Raw genomic sequence first — 19,328 nt, 5'->3', positions numbered from 1 at the left:
GGCCATGGACCTTCCGACGATGGAGTGAAAAGAACAAAAGAATTAATTCAGGGGCGCTGGCGCTTTTATAGAAAGAGAAAAACATATTTTTTTAAAAAGAAGAGGTTTATTATTTAAAGAGGAAAATATTTAATGATAATCTTGTCCTGTTAATGTTACAAAATGCCGAGTAGTACAGTGTTTACAGACATGGAGCGGGACGATGGCGATTCCAGGCCGCTTCACATCGCCATGGAGCAGCTCACCGTGTTCGGCCTCGAAGACTCGCCGCCTCCCCTCGCTCAGCTTCGCCGGGGCCTGGGGGCCGAGACTCCACCTTCACCGCCGCCGCCTTCAGCAGCCGCCGAAGGTGGAGGAGGTCCGGTGGCCGGGCCGCTCCTCCTACAGGGAAGCCCGCAAGGAGCGGTTCCTTGTCCGTGCCCTGCCGGCCCAGCAGGCCTTCCCCTCGTCTCCTCCGTCCTGGCTCTGTTCGAGGCCGAGCAGATCCAGCAGCAGCCCAGGAAGAAGAGTGTCAACATGACCGAGTGTGTGCCGGTGCCCAGTTCCGAGCACGTCGCCGAGATCGTGGGCAGGCAGGGTGAGTAGAGGCGGCAGTGAGTGGCCGTCGAGGGTAGAAGGAGCTTGAGCCCCTTTTGCGCTCATACACGATGAATATCTGCCCCATCCCTTGCCTTGTGCATCCCTTTCCCCATCTTTGTCCCTCCCGCAGCCTCAACTCTTTGTCTCGCTCCATCTGACTCTCCATTTCTCTTCTCCCCCCACCCCCCATTCTATTATCCGCTCTTTCCTCTCTACGTACACTTGTCTCTCGTCTATCCCCATGTTGTTTTCCGTCGATCTTGGCGAGGTGGAAGGGGCAGGTTACTTCCTTTGTTTCATTCTTTCCATCATCTTTCCATCGTTTCCTCTTTTCTCATTCGTTTCTCAGAGCGAATGAAGATCAGTTGTTAAATAGAGGATCGATTTTAATGCAGAGCGCTTAAAAGTTTAATTTTTGGAACATTACCGAGATTCTTGTTTTTCTGTTTGTCAGGTGCTTAACAGTTCTATAGTTTTACTGTTACATATTACTGTTAGAAATATTAACCTAAATATTAGGTTAATTATCTATTTACAGATTAGCTATTTTTCAGAAGTCACTTCTGGAAATAGAAGTTGAGAATTTGACGATTTTACATTTTAAAGTACATTATAAAAGTGTTAAATATGTGTATAACGTGTTTCACAATTTAAGTTTGACGTTTGTAGTTGAGATCATCCTATATTTATGATTCAACATATGACATGACATTTAAACAATAATTTAATTAAATGAACAAGGATTTATGAAAGTTAAATTATTTGAGCAGTCTAGAAGTTATATGAGGATGGAGCTAATAGTGTAGATAAGAGGGCACCAATGGATGTTGTTGTGTTGGGATTTCAGAGTGGTCCCATGAAGGAGATTGGTGAACAAGGTTAGTGTAGAATTGGAGATAATGTACAAGCATGGATTGACAGTTGGTTCATGGATATAAACAAATATTAGGAATAATTTGGTAATTTCCAGTTCAGCAACTTCTAAATAGAATACCTACCTATTCATGATTTGGAAGAATCAATCTAATTGAAACATACAAATGTTTACAGGAGTCATCAGAGCACATGTATGGAGGATATTTCCCCTGGCTGAGGAATCTACGAAGAACAGCCATAGTATTCTTTGCCCAGTGGGACATAGGGAAGCCTCAATCATCAATTGCATTCAAAACAAAGATCAATTAGATTTCTGGATACTAGAGGAGTGAAGATAGATGGCAAAAGAACTAGAAAATGGTAGACAAGTTGAAGATCACCTTGTTTTAGCTGTAAAAGAAATTGAAATCTATTGTTCCAAACTTGGTGCCCGGCATTTTTTAAATGTCAGACGAGTCTTTCCTATTTCGGAGCCTGCTTTGTACCCATTTAATTTTGGGGTTCAATTAATTTGTAACTAAGACAAGGAAATTCTAAATTTCCTAAGATTCTTCAAAATGCCCTTTAAAATCGATAGAGTGAGTAAGTTACATAACTAGTTTCACATGTCCATGCTGTTTTGTGTGATAACAGACAGATTTTTTGTTCTTCAAAGTTGGGAAGATATAATATAACTTAGCTGTATTATTTTCTTTATTTTGACAACTGTATTTACATTGTATGCAACCATTATTTTGTCGTATGCAAATATATATAACAAGATATTAAAAAAATAACACTCCCCCAACATTGGGAACATTTTTCCTGCATCCAGCTTGTCCAGTCCTTTTATAATTTTATATGTTTACATAAGATCCCCTCTCATCCCCTACTCAAATCCCCAGTATAGGAGTAAAGAGGTTCTTCTGCAGCTGTATAGGGCCCTGGTGAGACCACATCTGGAGTATTGTGTGCAGTTTTGGTCTCCTAATTTAAGGAAGGACATCCTTGCTATTGAGGCAGCGCAGCGTAGGTTCACAATGTTAATCCCCGGGATGGCGAGATTGTCATATGAGGAAAGATTGGAAAGACTAGGCTTGTATTCACTGGAATTTAGAAGGATGAGAGGGGATCTTATATAAACATATAAAATTATAAAAGGACTGGACAAGCTAGATGCAGGAAAAATGTTCCCTATGTTGGAGTCCTGAACCAAGGGCCACAGTCTAAGAACAAAGGGGAGACCATTTAAAACTGAGATGAGAAAAAACTTTTTCACCCTGAGAGTTGTGAATTTGTGGAATTCTCTGCCACAGAAGGCAGTGGATGCCAATTCACTGGATTAATTTAAAAGAGAGAGAGAGCTCTAGGGGCTAGTGGAATCAAGGGATATGGGGAGAAGGCAGGCACAGGTTACCAATTGTGAATGATCAGCCATGATCACAATGAATGACAGTGCTGGCTCGAAGGGACGAATGGCCTCCTCCTGCACCTATTTTCTATGTCTATGTCTAAGATGTTGGACACAAAAAACTGGAGTAACTGAGCGGGTCAGACAGCATCTCTGGAGAAATGAAATAGTTGATGTTTCGGCCTTCTCCAGACTTGGAGTCAAGGGAACCCAACAAGATGTTGGGTTACATGACCCAAAAAACCACCGTAAAAATTTTCAATGTCCACTATTTTGCGATATTTAAATCTTAAGATTACCAAGTCGGCATAGTTTAATTATTTTCAACCTGCACAATGGGCAATACCTCTTCATTGAGATTCCTTGCTGTATGTATCCTTTTTATGCATGTGTAAACAAAATGCTTATCAACATTTCTTGTTTGCGGTAGGCCAGTAGAATATATGCATTTTCTAGCACAAGCATGGACTGTCTCATGGTTCCGTTTGCCAACTGAACTAATGTAATGGGTCAATGTTAAAATTTTGAGCCTTATGTCTGACTTTTGTTTTAGTATCTACCCTGGCAATGAATGATGTACTATTTGAGGAAATATTTAAAAATAATTGGTGGCACTTGTAACTTATGGTGCATTTATTAAATCCGTGTGGAAGATGATAATTTATCTGATTAGGAATTGCTTTCAAGCATTGCCTTTGTGAATATGTCAAAACTATTACTTGGATCCCAGTTTCATCATTATTGATGATTGGTGTTTTGTGGTAAAGACAATGAAAAGACTCGTGCTTTTGATGTATAAGTTATGAAGTCTTAGTTCAAGTCCTGCTTCAGAGACACTAGCTCAACGTTAGGATTACCAGAAGGGCTGCATTGAGAGTGGGCTTTGCTTTAAGTTGCCTGTATTGGATGGGACAATGTGCTGTGGTCCTGTCTACTTAAAAGATTCCATGCCTCCACTTAAAAGTAGAAATCTCTTGATTCAGATGACTTTTTTAATCCAATATCACCTACATATTTTTCTATTTATGCAATTGACATTCCAAGACTTTGCTCTATTTGATATTAGCAACTGTTTCTTTGACAGCCCTTCAAAAATACTTGATTAGTTGAGAAGTTTTATTGTATATTGTCAGGTTGTGAAAATTATTTCTATATTGTATGTCATGCTTGACAGTGATAAAGGCATATCATAAATCACAGCTGCGCTTAAAATTATTGTTAACTGATTATCTCAAGCTCATTGTTAGTAATTATAAGGTAGTTAAGGTAGTAAAATCCTTTACAAAATCATTGAAGGTCCAGCTAGTTAAGAAACAGCACTTGAGCTATACAGATCAGGATGGTCATGAATTTGTTCTCTAGAATGCCAAATAAGCCGATTTAAATCTCATTGCTGGTGAGTTTCCGATAGTTGTCCATTGTGCTTAAGAGAACAGGAAGAGTAAATTGGTGAAGGTTTTTTGCCAATAATTAAAATTAATTCCCATTTTGGAAACTGGGTCAAAGAGTTGCTATCTTATGGGTAAAAAAAATCTTTGGCCCTTTTGTTTCACACAATAGGACAATTTTGCCAAAATGAACCTTGTAGTTCTGAAATAAGTTGATATTATTTATATATTCCCGGGTTTGCTGTAAACTCAAATTAGCTAACTGGTTCTAGATGTATAGGAGCCAGTTGAATCATCTGAAAATGTAGCTGTTAATAACAACACTGACTGCTATTGACTGGAATATTTACATTGTAGATCTTTGTAGCTTTGCAATATAATTTGTGTGTGGGTAACAACTCAAGCTGATGTTAAACTAAAAGAAGGATTGGACAAAAACTAGTTGCCACTACTGTATAAGTCTTGGAGCCTTTATTTGAAATTAGATTAACTATCTCTAAAACTAAACATTAAAATGGTATGCAAGAATCCTGCAAGGAAATGATGCTATCAGTTTATCTTTTATTAATTTGTTTGGGTGGGAAAGGAAAATTGGAAAAAATCGTACTGACTGGAGAAAAAATATATAACTTGTGATGTATAGCTATTTTTCCTTAGCAAATTAAGTGAGGTGGATACTTTAAACTGCCCGAATATTATTTAATGAGTCATGGTTCTATGAGTAACAAATGAAACCTAATGGATTATATTATTTAGTTGCTTTCTCAACTTTAGTGCTGATAACACAAGCAAATACAAGAACATATGGTATTTTGCACTTTTGTAATCTGTTTGTTATCAGTGCTGGCTTAAGGGACATTTTTGAATGGGTGGCTGTGGAGAAGAAAGTTGATTGGTCATCTGTTTAGCGGTTGTGTGAGTACAGTGGCTATACAGTGTGTTCTCAATACAAACGAGGAATGAAAATTTTCAAATATCTCAAAATAATTTAAAATTACAGTCAATTTTGTAATATATAAACTGTGCAGCCACCTACACACAACACACACCTGCAAATAGAGCTACATTTTCTTAATGGTGTTATTTTGGAGGAAAAGTACTACCCTATTTGTCCTCAAAAGAGATGGTATGGGATGTTTTGCATTCATCCGTGGGAGCAGATGGTGCTTTTGGTTTAATGGCACTTCCAGTATTAATGCTCATCCTCCCTGCATTCGAGGGTTGACCCAAATTTGAGCTGACATTCCATGTAGTGCAATGTTCTGATGGCATTAGGAAATTCCTGGGTCATGTGATTGTGAGACAATGAGACTTTAAATGTTAAACAGACATCATACTGTAAGAAGAGTGTAAGAAAATAACTGCAGATGCTGGTACAAATCGAAGGTATTTATTCACAAAATGCTGGAGTAACTCAGCAGGTCAGGCAGTTACTGTAAGAGATGCGATTGTTGTTCTGTTTTATGCTCCCAAAATGTATCAAACTACTGATCATTAAAAAGGGCTGTCTTCAAATTCGCACTTTATCACGGAATGCATTATTTCTTTATGACAGCTTATTAAGGTGGGTAATTGTCAGCTTGGGGCATTTGAACATTTTCTTGTAGTTCATTTGTACGTTGCTGTCCTTTTGCTAGACATACATCTCCTCTTCAATAGAAGCGCGACCATTGCGGGCTACTTCATCTGTTGAATTGTAGGTGTCAGCCATGGCTTGTTCGTAGTTTGCTATCGTCTTTAGTTAACAGATTCAAGATATAACCTCAAATCTAGACTGGCAGCAGTGCAGAATTACGGAAGTACTGGTTTACAGTCTTTTGTGAGGAATTCAACTAAGGCCCTCTCTTTTCCAGATGAATATAAATGATCCTGTGATATTTTTAATTTAATGGTCAGCCTTAAATTAAGAAAGCAGGTATTCTGGTTACTACATTAAGAACTGAAATTTAGTTTTAGTTTTTGTGAATGGATCTGTTTTTAAAATAATCTTTGGAATAGTTGAAGAACTGTGCTACTTGCATTGATTAAAATGGAAAATGCTTGACAAAGCTGTTGTACAACTCCCTTCAGTACCGTCTTGCGACAATAATCGGTAACAATAGGGCGGATGGCATTTAGCCTGATAACCCAAGGTGCCCATTTGAAAATGACTCAGAAATCCGCTATGGATAAGTCATTACATTTGAGTGATAACTCTCCTTTAATAAATTTCCGTTTAATTTCTTTGTTTTGCCGTGATTGCAAGTGGCCTTGGTGTCTAGAGAATATTTAAGGACAAAAAATGGTATCTGTAAAAGTGTAGTAGTTTTTCAACAGCAACCTACCTTTTGTGGGATATTTGGACTAATCTCCTCTAGGAAATCTCATTGTATAACTCAAAATATATAACTATAAATATTGGGTGGTGAAATAATGTTGATGTTTTAACATGTGAAGTTAATTGCACTAAAGTTTTAATAGCTCTGCTATAGCTGACAAGAAAATCCTTCTTCCATTCTCCAAAAACATCTTGTATTTTGTCCCTGGTTTCCTGTAGGAGTTTGCAGTGCTTGCTTGTCAAGGTATTTTGTAGAATAGTAGTGCAATTCAGTGAAAGGATTTGTAAAGCAAAGTTAAATCTTTAAAATCAAAGCATTGCAAATCTCAGAGCTCACAAAGTTTGATAGCACAACACTAATCTGTATGTAGGCCATAATAATATTTCAGGTCATGCTTTGGCTAAGCACCAATTTTTAAGGGTGCAAAATGCAGTGGGAGATGGCTCGCAAAATTAGTTTTGACGGGGACCAGGGGCTGGATGTTGCGAGTCTTCTAGTGTCAGATGTAAGATTTGAACCTCTGGCTGAGCAAGAAGAATAAGATTCCATCATGTTTTGGTTTGGCTTCATGCAGTGATTAGGGATTTTCAGTTACTATTCAATTCTCAATTAATTTCGAAGAAATGTTTGTTCCTTTGTGTGTCAAATCGGAGCACCTAATGATTTGAAATGAGAGTGAAATACCTTGATGGTTGGTGCTTGAAATCCTCTTTTGAGGATGCATTGCGAGGTTTGCTTTCAGGATTAGAAGTGAAGGTAAAAATGACAATATTAAAGATGAGGTTGCATAAGAGGATGAAGGGATTATGGAAATAAGCTGGTTAAATGTGATTTTTAATTTTATTAAACACACTTAAAGGATGAGATTGAGAGCACGTCACCGGCACCGTCACATGGCTTTAATTTTCCTTAATGTGCTGATAAAACATCATTTTACACTACCGATGAAGGTGCTCTAAATTTGCTGCTGCATGTCAAGTTCCAGATATTGAACAAAGCAGCAATGAAGAAATGGGCAATTTTACTTCCAAATTAAGATAATGGGAAATTTCTGGCTGATTACATTTCTGTGCATCTGTTATTGTTGTCTGCCTTATTGGTAAAGATCATGATTTTTTTAAAGTACTGGCGAAGGAATTGAACAGCTGCAGGGTAGTGCATTTATAAATTATGCATATTAGAGCAATAAATGGTAACTTGCAAGCTGGTCAAGTGATCTTGTTTGTTGTAGATCGAGTCCAACTGCATGGACCCAAACATTTGGAGAGTATTCCATCACCCTCCTGATTTGTGCATTGTAAAAGGTGCAAAATCTTTGACGAGTCAAGTGATGGGTTCATACCATGGGCTACCCATCTTTTTGACCTATTTACAGTATTTGCACAGCTGATCTGATTAAAATTTTGCTGATGGTGTGGTTTTTTGGGCAACAGTAATGCTGTTAACAAACAAATGTGTATAATAGTCTGTTTTGTGTGAAAGCTTTAATGTACTCGGTGTTACTGGGTTAATTTAGAGAGATTCTGGGCAGTGTCTAAAAATTGTTGAATAAAAATCTTTATAATTGACAAAATCTTAACACATTGTAGGCTGCACAATGGCAGTAGTGTTGCTACCTTACAATGCCAAAGATTCGGGTTCGATCCTGACTATGCATGTTGTCCGTTTGTACATTCTCTGTGTCGTGCATGGGTTTTCTCCGGAATCTCCCCTTTCCTCTCACACTCCAAAGACATACAGGTTTGTAGGCTAATTGGCTTGGTATAATTGTAAATTGTTCCTTGTGTGTGTAAGTCAAGAAGGTAGGCGGTCGCAATCTATACCAGAGGGCATACTGTTAAGGCAAGGTGGGCAACGTTCAAAGGAGATGTGCGAGGCAACCTTTTTACACAGAGGTTGGTGAGTGTCTGGAGCCTGCTACCTGGGTTGATGGTTGAGGCTGATGAGAACGTTTTTGGATAAACGTATAAATATGCAGGGATATGGATTATGTGCAGGTAGATATGATATGATCTTGACATCATATTCAGCATAGACATTGTGACCCAATGGTCTGTTCTTGTGCTGTCCTGTTCTTTTTAATATAAATAGCATTCTGCAGAGTAGTGACCACAAGTGTACACAATACTCCTGCTGTGGCTCAGCATTTACATCCAAATCATTAATGTCTGTTGCAAGCAGAAACACAAATGAAAAGAAATTGCACCTGCTGGTTTATACCAAAGATGGACACAAAATGCTGCACTACCTCAGTGGGTCAGGCAGCATCTCTGGAGAAAATGGATAGGTGACGTTTGGGTCAGGACCGATCTTCAAACTAGTAACAAAAACAGCATAGGTTTCAGGCTTCTAATTACTAAAGCACCCATCATCACGTCTCCCATTTCCAAGTCTATTTTTGATCCAATTTGCTAGCTTGCCTTGGATACCATGGTTTCTAACCGTTTTGGAACGTATGTCATGTGGGACCATGTCGAAAGTCTAATTGAAGTTCTTGTTGAGTATATTAAAGATACTGCTGTTATTAATACATTTTGTTACCCCTTTGAAAAATTGCTCACGCAGGGTGTCCCCCATGCAAATCCATGCTGGTTAGCTGGTCGATGAATTCTGTCCAATAACTTCCTTATCAATTCTAGTAGATTAACAGACCTGTAATGGTGCCCAGCTGCCCTTGAATAAAGATACCATATTTGCTGTTCTCCAGTTGTCTGGAACCTCTTCTGTGGCCGGTGACGATATGACAAAAACTGTTGTGGGACTCAGCAATCATGCCTCCTTACCGTAGCCTGGGGTACATTTTATCACGACATGAGGATTTGTTACTTTTCTGTTGGCTAATCATTTTCTGATGATTTAACACATCAGTCTTTTTAATATCAACGTGCTATAGAAGTTTACCATACTCGTCTCTGAATTGTCCAAATAAACTTTGTTTCATTCATGCTACTTCTTTCACATTCAAGTTACTTCTTGCACTAGCTAATCATCTTTTTCTGACGGTCTGTTCGTTCAAGTTATTAGTCTAATAAACTTTCTCAGAACTGCTTCTAACATATGAAAAGCCTTCACTACATAAGCAGACCAATACTGTATGCAGCATTGCAAGTGAGCTCTCATCAGTGTCCTGTATTGCTGAAGTATCATTTCCCTACTTTTCTATTCAGTTCCCTTGTAGAGTGTTTTTTTGGCTTGCCTAATTTTTGGCCATGCCCATTCATCAGCCTTTTGCAGATCATATACTGGGACAGCCAGATCCCTTTGTATCTTGGACCTCTGCAATCTCTTGTTTATTAATGCTTTTTATTTTTCCTACCAAAACGGACAGTTTCATGTTTTTCTTGTTTTATTTGCTTATCTATATTCCTTTGTAGTTTTTCTTTACTCTCTTCACACTTGCCCTCTTACCTGGTTTTGAGTGGATGGAAAATGCACCAAATGTATCTTCAATGCCTCCATCTAAGTCATTCACTTTGGTCTCCTTGAACATGAAGAAAAAAATGCAGAAAGTAAAGCATTTCTAATTGTCTAACACAAATTTTGCTCTTTGAATTCTTTCCAGGGCTCCAAGTGTGGTGTAACCAGTGCACATTTCAATATGTTGTCATTGTTTCTGGATTTATCTAGTCATTTTAGCATTTGCTAGCTTTGTTAATCCTTCTGAAGCAGGTCAACATGCTGCTGACATTTCCTGCAAAGGCCATTTTGGTTCACCTTTCAAATATAAACTTAAACAATTCATGGAATATATGTGTGGCTATTTTGTGAAAATGGGGGATTTTATTTTGTTTGAATATACAATTCTTTCTGTCTCCTTCCTCAACCATCCTCCCCACCCATCCTCCATATCTATCAAGGAAATACTATTGCGCAGAACTTTCGACATAATCATCTATCTTGCTATCTTTACATTTTGACAATTGTATTAAGTTTCTGATTCTGGTTAGTTTAAAAATAAAGGGACCAATTGCCCATTGCCTATGCACCCAAAATGGCTCCTCCCTTATAAATTACAGTTTTGCAGCCTTCATATCATTTCTTAACAATTCCAATCATTATATTGAACCAACGCGATTGTTCATAACTATTACTTTTGTAGTAGGAACTTTATCAACAATAGCAAAAAAAAATTGGACATCGAGATAACATGGTTTAAAACAATCTGTTTGAAATGTCGTACACTTCACCACATATGTTGTGTAGGAGAAAAGTTTGTAATTCTTAATCCGGTTATTGCTTTGCAATATTATTTGAAAAATGGGGACCCTATTTTGTTTCTTATGCAGAGACTTTACCTTGGGCTCCACGTATCCTCTTTAGTTTTGCTTCTTGTTATTAAATTTAAACCTTTGAGTCCTTGATTTGAATCTTTCTGGAAGCAGTCTTATTTTATCTTGTACATAATTTTGTTGCCATTTTAAAGTAATTTTTGTCTTTTTACTGAATATTCTGTTAAATTATTACTATTTATATATTGCTCAAGCCTTTTTAAATATTAATAATAAATGTGAACATTTACATTTGCCGGAACTTTATATTTCTGATCTTTTAATTCATACTCCAGTAACAGCCTTTTTTGTTTTTGGATATACATAGTTCATTTTCTCTTTTTGTCTGATTCAGGAAACATTTTTGATCCTTCATCATGTTGATAAATTATGTGTAGGAAGGATCTGCAGATGCAGGTTTAAACCGAAGATAGACACAAAATGCTGGAGTAACTCAGCAGGACAGGCAGCATCTCTGGACTCTTCTTTGGACCTATTGTGTCTATTGATTAAGTATGTGTTGGTTTGAAGCGGTTTTTCGTGCTTCCTTGCAATGGTTTCTCATGGTTTACAATGTCAATTAAACTATAAGCACATCTGGAAGTCTCTTGGTAATTTAAGTTGTAGAGTAACAGGAATAACTGAAAGCTCATATTGTGATGCAAACGAAAACATTTTAAAATGCTTTACTAATGTTCTGTCTTTCTTTTCTCTCCTGCTGTTTCCCCCACTCCCCTCCCTTCCTGTTTAAAGGTTGTAAAATCAAGGCATTGAGAGCAAAAACCAACACGTACATCAAAACTCCAGTTAGAGGAGAAGAGCCCATTTTTGTTGTCACCGGAAGAAAGGAAGATGTGGCAATGGCAAAAAGGGAGATCATTTCAGCTGCAGAACATTTCTCAATGATACGAGCATCTCGAAACAAAAATGGAGCAGTACCTGGGGCTCCGTCTGGAATGCCTGGCCTTGCTGTACCTGGCACCCCAAATCTGCCCGGGCAAACCACCATTCAGGTACGTGTGCCCTACCGTGTGGTAGGCTTGGTGGTAGGCCCCAAGGGAGCCACAATTAAGCGTATTCAGCAGCAAACCCATACATACATTGTCACTCCCAGTCGTGACAAGGAGCCAGTGTTTGAAGTGACGGGCATGCCTGAAAATGTTGATCGAGCCAGGGAAGAGATAGAAGCACACATTGCCGTTCGTACTGGCAATTACATTGAAATCAATGAAGAAAATGACTTTCACTCAAATGGCACAGATGTGAGTTTTGATAACAACGGCTTTGAGTCCACATGGGGGAAGATGAACTCCGTTCCCTCTACCCGCAATAAACTTCTCTCCAGCTACAGAAATGACAGCTCAAGCTCTCTTGGTAGTGGATCAACCGATTCCTACTTTGGAAATAACCAGGTCGCTGACTTCAGCCCAACAAGTCCATTCAGTGCAGGTGGTTTCTGGTTTGGAGAGTCTGTTACAACCATGAGTTCTGATGATTTAGGGTTTGAATCTCCTGCTTTTGACCCGTTTCCAAACACACCTCAGTCTGTGATCTGGTGTCCATTTGAACAGGGAAATCCTATCGGCGTCAGTAATGAATCAGCTACTGGTGCAATAACACATGATAGCCAACCAACAACCCCTCGCCTATCACCGACCTTCATGGAGAACATAGAGATCCACCTTGCCAGAAGGCCTTGCAGTGATCCCTTGAACATGGCCAGTCAAGTTGGGCTTCCAGTATACATCTCTGCCTTCTCCAATGGTACAAACTACTCTTCCTCTGACAGCAGCACCACATCCGGTTCGCCCACCGACTCATCTGGCTCTGGAATGGCCCGGGGGAAGCGCGATTGTGTGGTCTGCTATGAAAGTGAAGTGATTGCAGCGCTGGTGCCATGTGGGCATAACCATTTCTGCATGGAGTGCGCCAACAGAATCTGCAATAAGGAGGAGCCAGTGTGTCCAGTGTGTAACACACTTGTTACTCAGGCTATTCGCATCTACTCAATGGACCAGTTGGCAGGGTGATGAATGGGCAAGGAAGAGAGAAAGCAAATGTTGGTACTTGTCTGAAAACTTCCTAATGCTTAAACATGACTGTTATGTAGTTGGATTTGTAGGATTAGACTATGGGTTTTCTGTAAATTTAAGTTGGGTAAATTTTCATGGGCAAACTCGTTTTGTGAATCATAACACAAGATGAGCCAGCTTGAGTATAAGCGCGCTTTGAAAACGTTCTAAACAATGTGAAAATGGTCCTTGAGGTGTTTAGTTTAGTATCTTAATTTCTGCCACTTCCCTTGTACTTGGGTGTATTCTGGTTATACAGCTGCAAGTTTAGTTAAAGTTCTCTACCAAGTTAGCTGATCTCTACCATTGCTAAAATTGATTTCAGTGCTATTTTATGACTTTAGTTATTCCTACTGAAAATGTCTAGGTGAGAAAACTTTGTTTATTGTTTTGAAACCCTCTGCCAGTTATCTATCAACTTTCTCCTTCTCCCAATTGTTAGTTTAAACTTGGATAAGATATTAGAGGCCTATGAACACTTGTGGAAATCTATCGCGGGAAGGGATTTGTAGAGAGGAGTAGAATAGGTTTTTTTAAAGAAGTTTGGGGTGGGGGGGGGGGGGGTCAAAGGTAGAGATGGTATGATGGATGTGAAACTGCAGTGTCAAATTAATTGGATCCAGAGGAAAATTGAAGATTTATTGTTCAGTGGAGGTGGAAGACCTGACAATTGATTCATTGTAGCCAGTAGTTTATCTATTTTGCGCCAAGCTCTCAAATATAGTTTAATTAACATTTTTTAAATGTTGAATATTGTTTGCCAGAAAATGTAATTAGTCAGTTTATATTTGAGAGCTACTTTGAGCCATTAGTGTATGTGTCCTGCACGTACTGTGGTCTTTAATAAAGGACAGACCACGCAGCGATGCACAAATACGTTTGCTGTTAGTTTGAATTTAATACTAAAATATTTGGACTGACTGGGGGCGGTAGCAGTTTATTTCCCTAAAGGGGTGGAATTTGGGTGTGGTGACTGTATGTGAAGAGCTCTGGTTTTGGGTTTTGATCATTTTGCCAGTTGGCAAGTATTGTTCAATGGTCTCTATTCCCCCCCCCCCCCCCCCAGAGTGAGATATCTGGAGTTGTTTAGTTCATTCTTTGTGGGGAAGTACTTGGCCAATGAACAGTTGAGTGATGGATTATGAATAGCTACTCCTTAAAGCGATGCAAATCCTCACTATTGAAAATGTTAAAACCTGCAGTAATCTTGTAAACATCAATCCAGCAGTGACCACACTTCAGATCCAACCATGTAATATCCTCATATCTGGAGACGACTCCAATAATATCATACTGCCTCTGAGCCCTATGATTTATTTTCTTTGTATATCTAAACTAGCCAACATTGAGCAATAACCACTTTCCTTCCCCAATGTTTCATAAACTGTTCAAAACTTTTTTTCATTATTTAAGGAATGTAAGCATCACTAGCAAGGCTCTTAATGCCCTTCGAAATTGGCAAGGAGTAACCTTGGACTGCAATCCTTCCAACAAAAAGATATTACCACAATCCTGTTTGGGTGTTCTGGCATTTGAACTCTTAAGAAGGAATGACGATTTATTTCCAAATTGTATTGGAAACCTCCTTTGAGGGGAAACTCTCGGTGACTGTCATCGTTGAACCAGGACTGGTAACAAACAAAGGAAGAGGATCCAAACGATAGTGCAATTATCCAGTATACCACATTTGACCCACATGCCCATCTTGTAACACTTCAGAATTTTCTTGTTTTAAGGAACCAACTACTTTGGTGGGATATGTGATTTATTGTTTCAGATTTTATTCATGCTCCCTAATTTTAGAGGCCATGCCATTCACTACCAAAATTGAGCCATGTTACCCAAGAGCTTAAGTTGACAACTGTCCAGTGAATCTGGAGATCTGAGCCTCCTAGATTTTCTTGTCTTGCATAGCTCAGGATGCAATGATTAAAACACTGCCTGTTGCAAAGTAGTTCCACCAAAGGGGGGGGAAGGGGGCTGGTTAATTGGACCAATTTGTGCTAATTACAATTTGGCCAGGCTGTTTTTTGTGTGAGCCCTTTATAATGACTGGGAAACTTTATTTTCACTTTTTTCATATTAATGAGTTAATTGCTGATTCTGGAGTTAGATAACTGCTGAAATTGTTTTCGTTTGGATGTACATGTACCTGCTTATTATGATTACAAAGATGCCGGTTTTTGAGTGAGTGAAAGGTATTAACAGGACCAAAGTGTAACCCATGAAATGAGCCACACATCTTCACACATTTTAATGATTTGGGGGCAATTGCATGATTTCAATTGCAGCTTTTTTAGTAGACTGATGAAATCCGAGACAAACCAGTGATTTTTCCAATTTTATTTTTTCTGTAAATATATGTAAACTATCAGTTAGTTGGAAAATCACTGTCCCATATAATTTTTGGAGACAATAGCACAGTGATTGCATCCAACCAGCCTCTTTATGTATGGGCACCTCTCTGGTGTCACGATTGCTGAAATTTCCCACTTGTGAATTTCATTGAAACAAAACATTTACTAAACATTTATTTCGCATCCAACTGATAAATCCCAAGATTGACTGATAAATTTTGCATGTGGAGTTATGGTCAATGTCCATTTTAACTGGGAATACCTGGAAGAAATAGTTTGTTGACCAATTTGTAATAAACAAAATGAGGTGCTTTGCTTTTCTAAATATCTCTAGAAAATTCCATGGTATCATCAAATATTCATGTTGAAGTGGTATCACCATGAAAATCAATACCTTTTTCAAATCTTAATCTGTTTAAGATGGAAGCTGAATAAAGAGATAGAAGATTGCGAGTTTTAAAACTGTAGAACTTCCATCAAATGGTTTATACCAGAAGTCCTAATAAAATGTTTTCACTGAACTCTGAGCTGCTTGCAGCAGTAATTCGGCATTGTGGTAATTTTATAGCATTCCAGGCTTTCCCTCTTTATTTTTTTGTTTGTTTAATTTTGTTACAATATGGCCCTAAGATTCTATGACTAACATAATTTATATTTACTATTTGAGGGTGATATAATGACTTTTAAAACCGGTAGTTGTGTAACTAAAGTAAACTGCATGCTTGCTTTCCCACTTTGGCCTTGTATAGACAATGCAAATATCTTTCAAAACTCCTTGTGATGTTTGTTAAATATAGTTTGCCAATGGGTGCACATTTTTGTGACACGGTTTCTAGCAAATTCCTCTTCCCTCCCAACAAAATAGAAATTTGAGGTTTATTATGAAACATATTATCTGGAAGTATTATTTCTTGATTTAGGAATCTACTGCACATTATTAATAATAACAAATTTGTCCCATGGGAGAGTTGGCTGGAGGTATAAGTCTGTTAACTCAGTCTCTCAACAAAAGCAAGATCGTATTCTCAACCAATGACATTTAGATTTTTTAAATAAGTTGACAAGTGACAAGCTTAGTTTCTAGTGCTAAACTAATTGAAGATTACTGGGAAATATTAAGCTGTTATGAATTTTGTGGCCTGGTGCTTGAGTCCTAATCAGAGGTTTGCAAGTTGCCCTAGAATTGTTCATTCACTATATGTTGGAGGAGCTTCCATTTGGGAACTAGGCAAGTAGGTTAAATGCAACATGGAAGTGATGTGTACCTCCACTGTGAGTGGTGAGTAGGGTAACTTTTCCTACCAATCACTGGAGCCGGATGCACAGTAACAAAAGGAAAATTAGGGCAGGGATAACAAATCATTCAAATTAATCTGACTTTAAATCAATTGATCCTTGCATGCTTAATAATGAAGAAGAAGAAGAAAAACCTGAAGTTTAATAGCTTACTCACCAATTTTGTGTGAGCGGTAATGACACATGGAGCAGACAGTCCAGGTCAGTTTGTTTTTGTGTTGATCTTGATTCACATCCCATGTTAAGTGAAATTTGACAGATTACAACATGTAATCAAGAATTCTCTGCGATTGAACGCTTGTCTAATGCTCTTTGTGACAGCTCTCTCACAGTTGATAGCTATTTGGGTGAGTGGACATATGCATCTGGATCCTGGCAAACGGGCAACCTCCTCTTACGAGAAATGGTTAGAAAGTGGTGATGCGCAGAATCTTTTAAAATGGAAAATGAGTCCAGTAGATTTATTTGTCCTACTGCCATACAAGAACATTATTTTGTCAAACTACAACTGCGGTTTCGTTCTCCACTCAAGGGCAAGTTTAACTTCAGTACTTGTAAATATATATCCATCTAGTAGATATACAATTTTATTTTTATTTTCCACTTGAAGTTACATTTCGTATTCAAAGTTTACAAAAATAAAGGTTTTTATTTCAAGATTTTTCAGTATGAAAATTGCCTTGATGGCATTTATGATGTAATGCATAACTTCACTGCTAATTTTTGCTTGTAGACTAGTTGATGTCAGTATTAAAATTAACACTAGTTGCCATCTTGGAATAAGTATTGAACAAATGTTCGCTAAGCATGTATTTTGTATTGGTAAACTTTAAACTGCATTATACACTACAATTGGAACAAGCCAAGGAAATAACATTTCTGTATTATTTCTAGTTCAGAAAAAAATACAATTCAAGAGTGGCAAAAACATACCAATAGAGTTTAGTATTTGCTAATTTTACTACACTGTTTGTTATGTATATGTAGGGAAGTGATAGGGATACAAATTCAATTTATTGAGTAAAGTTTAAAACCATATATTTTATGATAAAGGGCCTTTAACTTAATGTGGCCAAAGCACTGATATATATTTGCTGTAAAGAGAATTATAAGAGTTTTATTTTTCTGATATTAAAAGTTACTTAATAAAGACGGTTTCCATTAAAATTGATTTGTCTTCTTTGTAATGTTTGACTGATTATCTTTTGAAACCTTTTGAGTTTAATGCAATATAATGAAGATTTGAGAATTGGACTGTCGGTGCTTAGCTGGAGAGCTAACAAAAGCCGGGTTTCTAAATTAAAGTAAGTGTCATGTGAAAGCGTAGCACACAAAGAGGAGTAAGGCATGCAGTGCCTTTTTTATCTGATTTGCCATTCAGTCAGATCATGTATCCTTTCACTCCATTTATTCACATTCACTACTTGTTCGTTGGTGCTCTTTTTTGACAGGAAACTATTCATCTTAAATTAAAATTGAGTTGCAGATTCTGTGGTCAAATGGATGTTTCCTCCCACTTGAGTTTAATTTCATCTACTTAATGTGGAAATGGATAATCGCACCAAGAGCAAGGCTTGCAACTTAAACTGGATGTGTACCCATGACTCTCACATAACGGTAAGCAGCTCTTTAAGACACACAAACATGGCGCACTCACAGGATGCGGGTTCTAATTCATGGGATAATCGCTTTGTTTTTACCTTGATCACAAATTTAAGAACATTGCAAAAAGGTATGCAGCAGCCATTGTTCTTGAGCTTGTGACAGCAGCTAGTACGTAGAAGAAAACCATTGCCCCGAATATGGTATTGATAAACTCCACCTGATCATGATTGCAACATTAATTCTAAATGAGATTGAAAGTAGTCTTTATCCCTTGTATTCCACTGTGATTTATATACATTTGTTAATACTTTCTAATTTTAATACAAAGTTAATTACTGTATCTTATTCACAACCAAGCTGGTTAGATTTTGAATAATGAGGCAAAAAGGGTATTTTAACTGAAAATTCAGTGATCCACTAGTTACAATCCAGTTGGATAATACTATCATATTCTCTGATCCTGATATCATTAATAAAGCAAGCCTTTAACAACTACCCACTACCTTTCCTCGTTTTTTTAATCAATGCCAAAAGTACACCCACAGTGATGTAATTATGAAAACATTTTTTTTTTCACATTTGTTTTTATATAAGCAAGTCAGCCTTGCTAATTATGAAAAATCCTTTCAGCCAAAAGATTAACAAACAAAAATGAATCCTCTATTTTCAGTAGTGTTGGTTTCTTTAGTAAGTTGCAATTTCCAGAGCCATTAGAAATGAGACTTAGTTTAATTGGTTTTATAGAATATGTTCAATGGTTCGGAAAAAGGGAGATATACAATAAATATAAGCGGCAGGGAGTAAATAAATAAGGTTCTTGAGGAATATAAAGAATGTAAAAGGAATCTTAAGAAGGAAATTAGAAAAGCGAAAAAAAGATATGAGGCTGCTTTGGCAAGTAATGTAAAAGTAAACCCCAAGGGTTTCTACAGATATGTCAATAGCAAAAAGATAGTGAGGGATAAAATTGGTCCATTAGAGAGTCAGAGTGGACAGCTATGTGCTGAGCCGGAAGAAATGGGGGAGATATTAAACAATTTCTTTTCTTCGGTATTCACCGAGGAGAAGGATATTGAATTATGTGAGGTAAGCGAAACAAGTAGAGTAGTGATGGAAATTATGAGGATTAAAGAAGAGGAGGTACGGACACTTTTGAAAAATATAAAAGTGGTTAAGTCT

The 19,328-nt window shown here is 37.7% G+C and overlaps 1 protein-coding gene across 2 annotated transcripts; it reads left to right on the top strand.

The window, feature by feature from the left end:
• Positions 1 to 8: 8 nt before the first annotated feature.
• On the top strand, positions 9 to 17,692 carry mex3c (mex-3 RNA binding family member C). 2 transcript variants are annotated; one of them, XM_078421324.1, is made up of 3 exons: positions 9 to 577; positions 11,573 to 12,878; positions 14,305 to 17,692. In XM_078421324.1, exons 1-2 carry the CDS (start codon positions 163 to 165, stop codon positions 12,847 to 12,849), a joined length of 1,692 nt encoding a protein of 563 aa, XP_078277450.1. In that variant the 5' UTR covers positions 9 to 162; the 3' UTR covers positions 12,850 to 12,878; positions 14,305 to 17,692. The 2 variants fall into 2 exon arrangements, with proteins under 2 accessions (XP_078277450.1, XP_078277364.1); XM_078421238.1 differs by having other exon boundaries at positions 11,573 to 17,692.
• The last annotated feature ends 1,636 nt before the right edge of the window (positions 17,693 to 19,328 follow it).

Source organism: Rhinoraja longicauda, chromosome 1 (assembly GCF_053455715.1).
Source record: "Rhinoraja longicauda isolate Sanriku21f chromosome 1, sRhiLon1.1, whole genome shotgun sequence".
Classification (NCBI taxonomy): Eukaryota; Metazoa; Chordata; class Chondrichthyes; order Rajiformes; family Arhynchobatidae; genus Rhinoraja; species Rhinoraja longicauda.
This window is presented reverse-complemented; position numbering and strand designations above follow the sequence as displayed.

What these genes read in the sequence shown, in the direction of transcription:
- mex3c (XM_078421324.1), top strand. Translation starts at nt 163, where the DNA reads ATGCCGAGTAGTACAGTGTTTACAGACATGGAGCGGGACGATGGCGAT. An exon ending in CGAGATCGTGGGCAGGCAGG is followed by an intron (nt 578 to 11,572) that starts GTGAGTAGAGGC and finishes TCCTGTTTAAAG; the next exon opens with GTTGTAAAATCAAGGCATTG.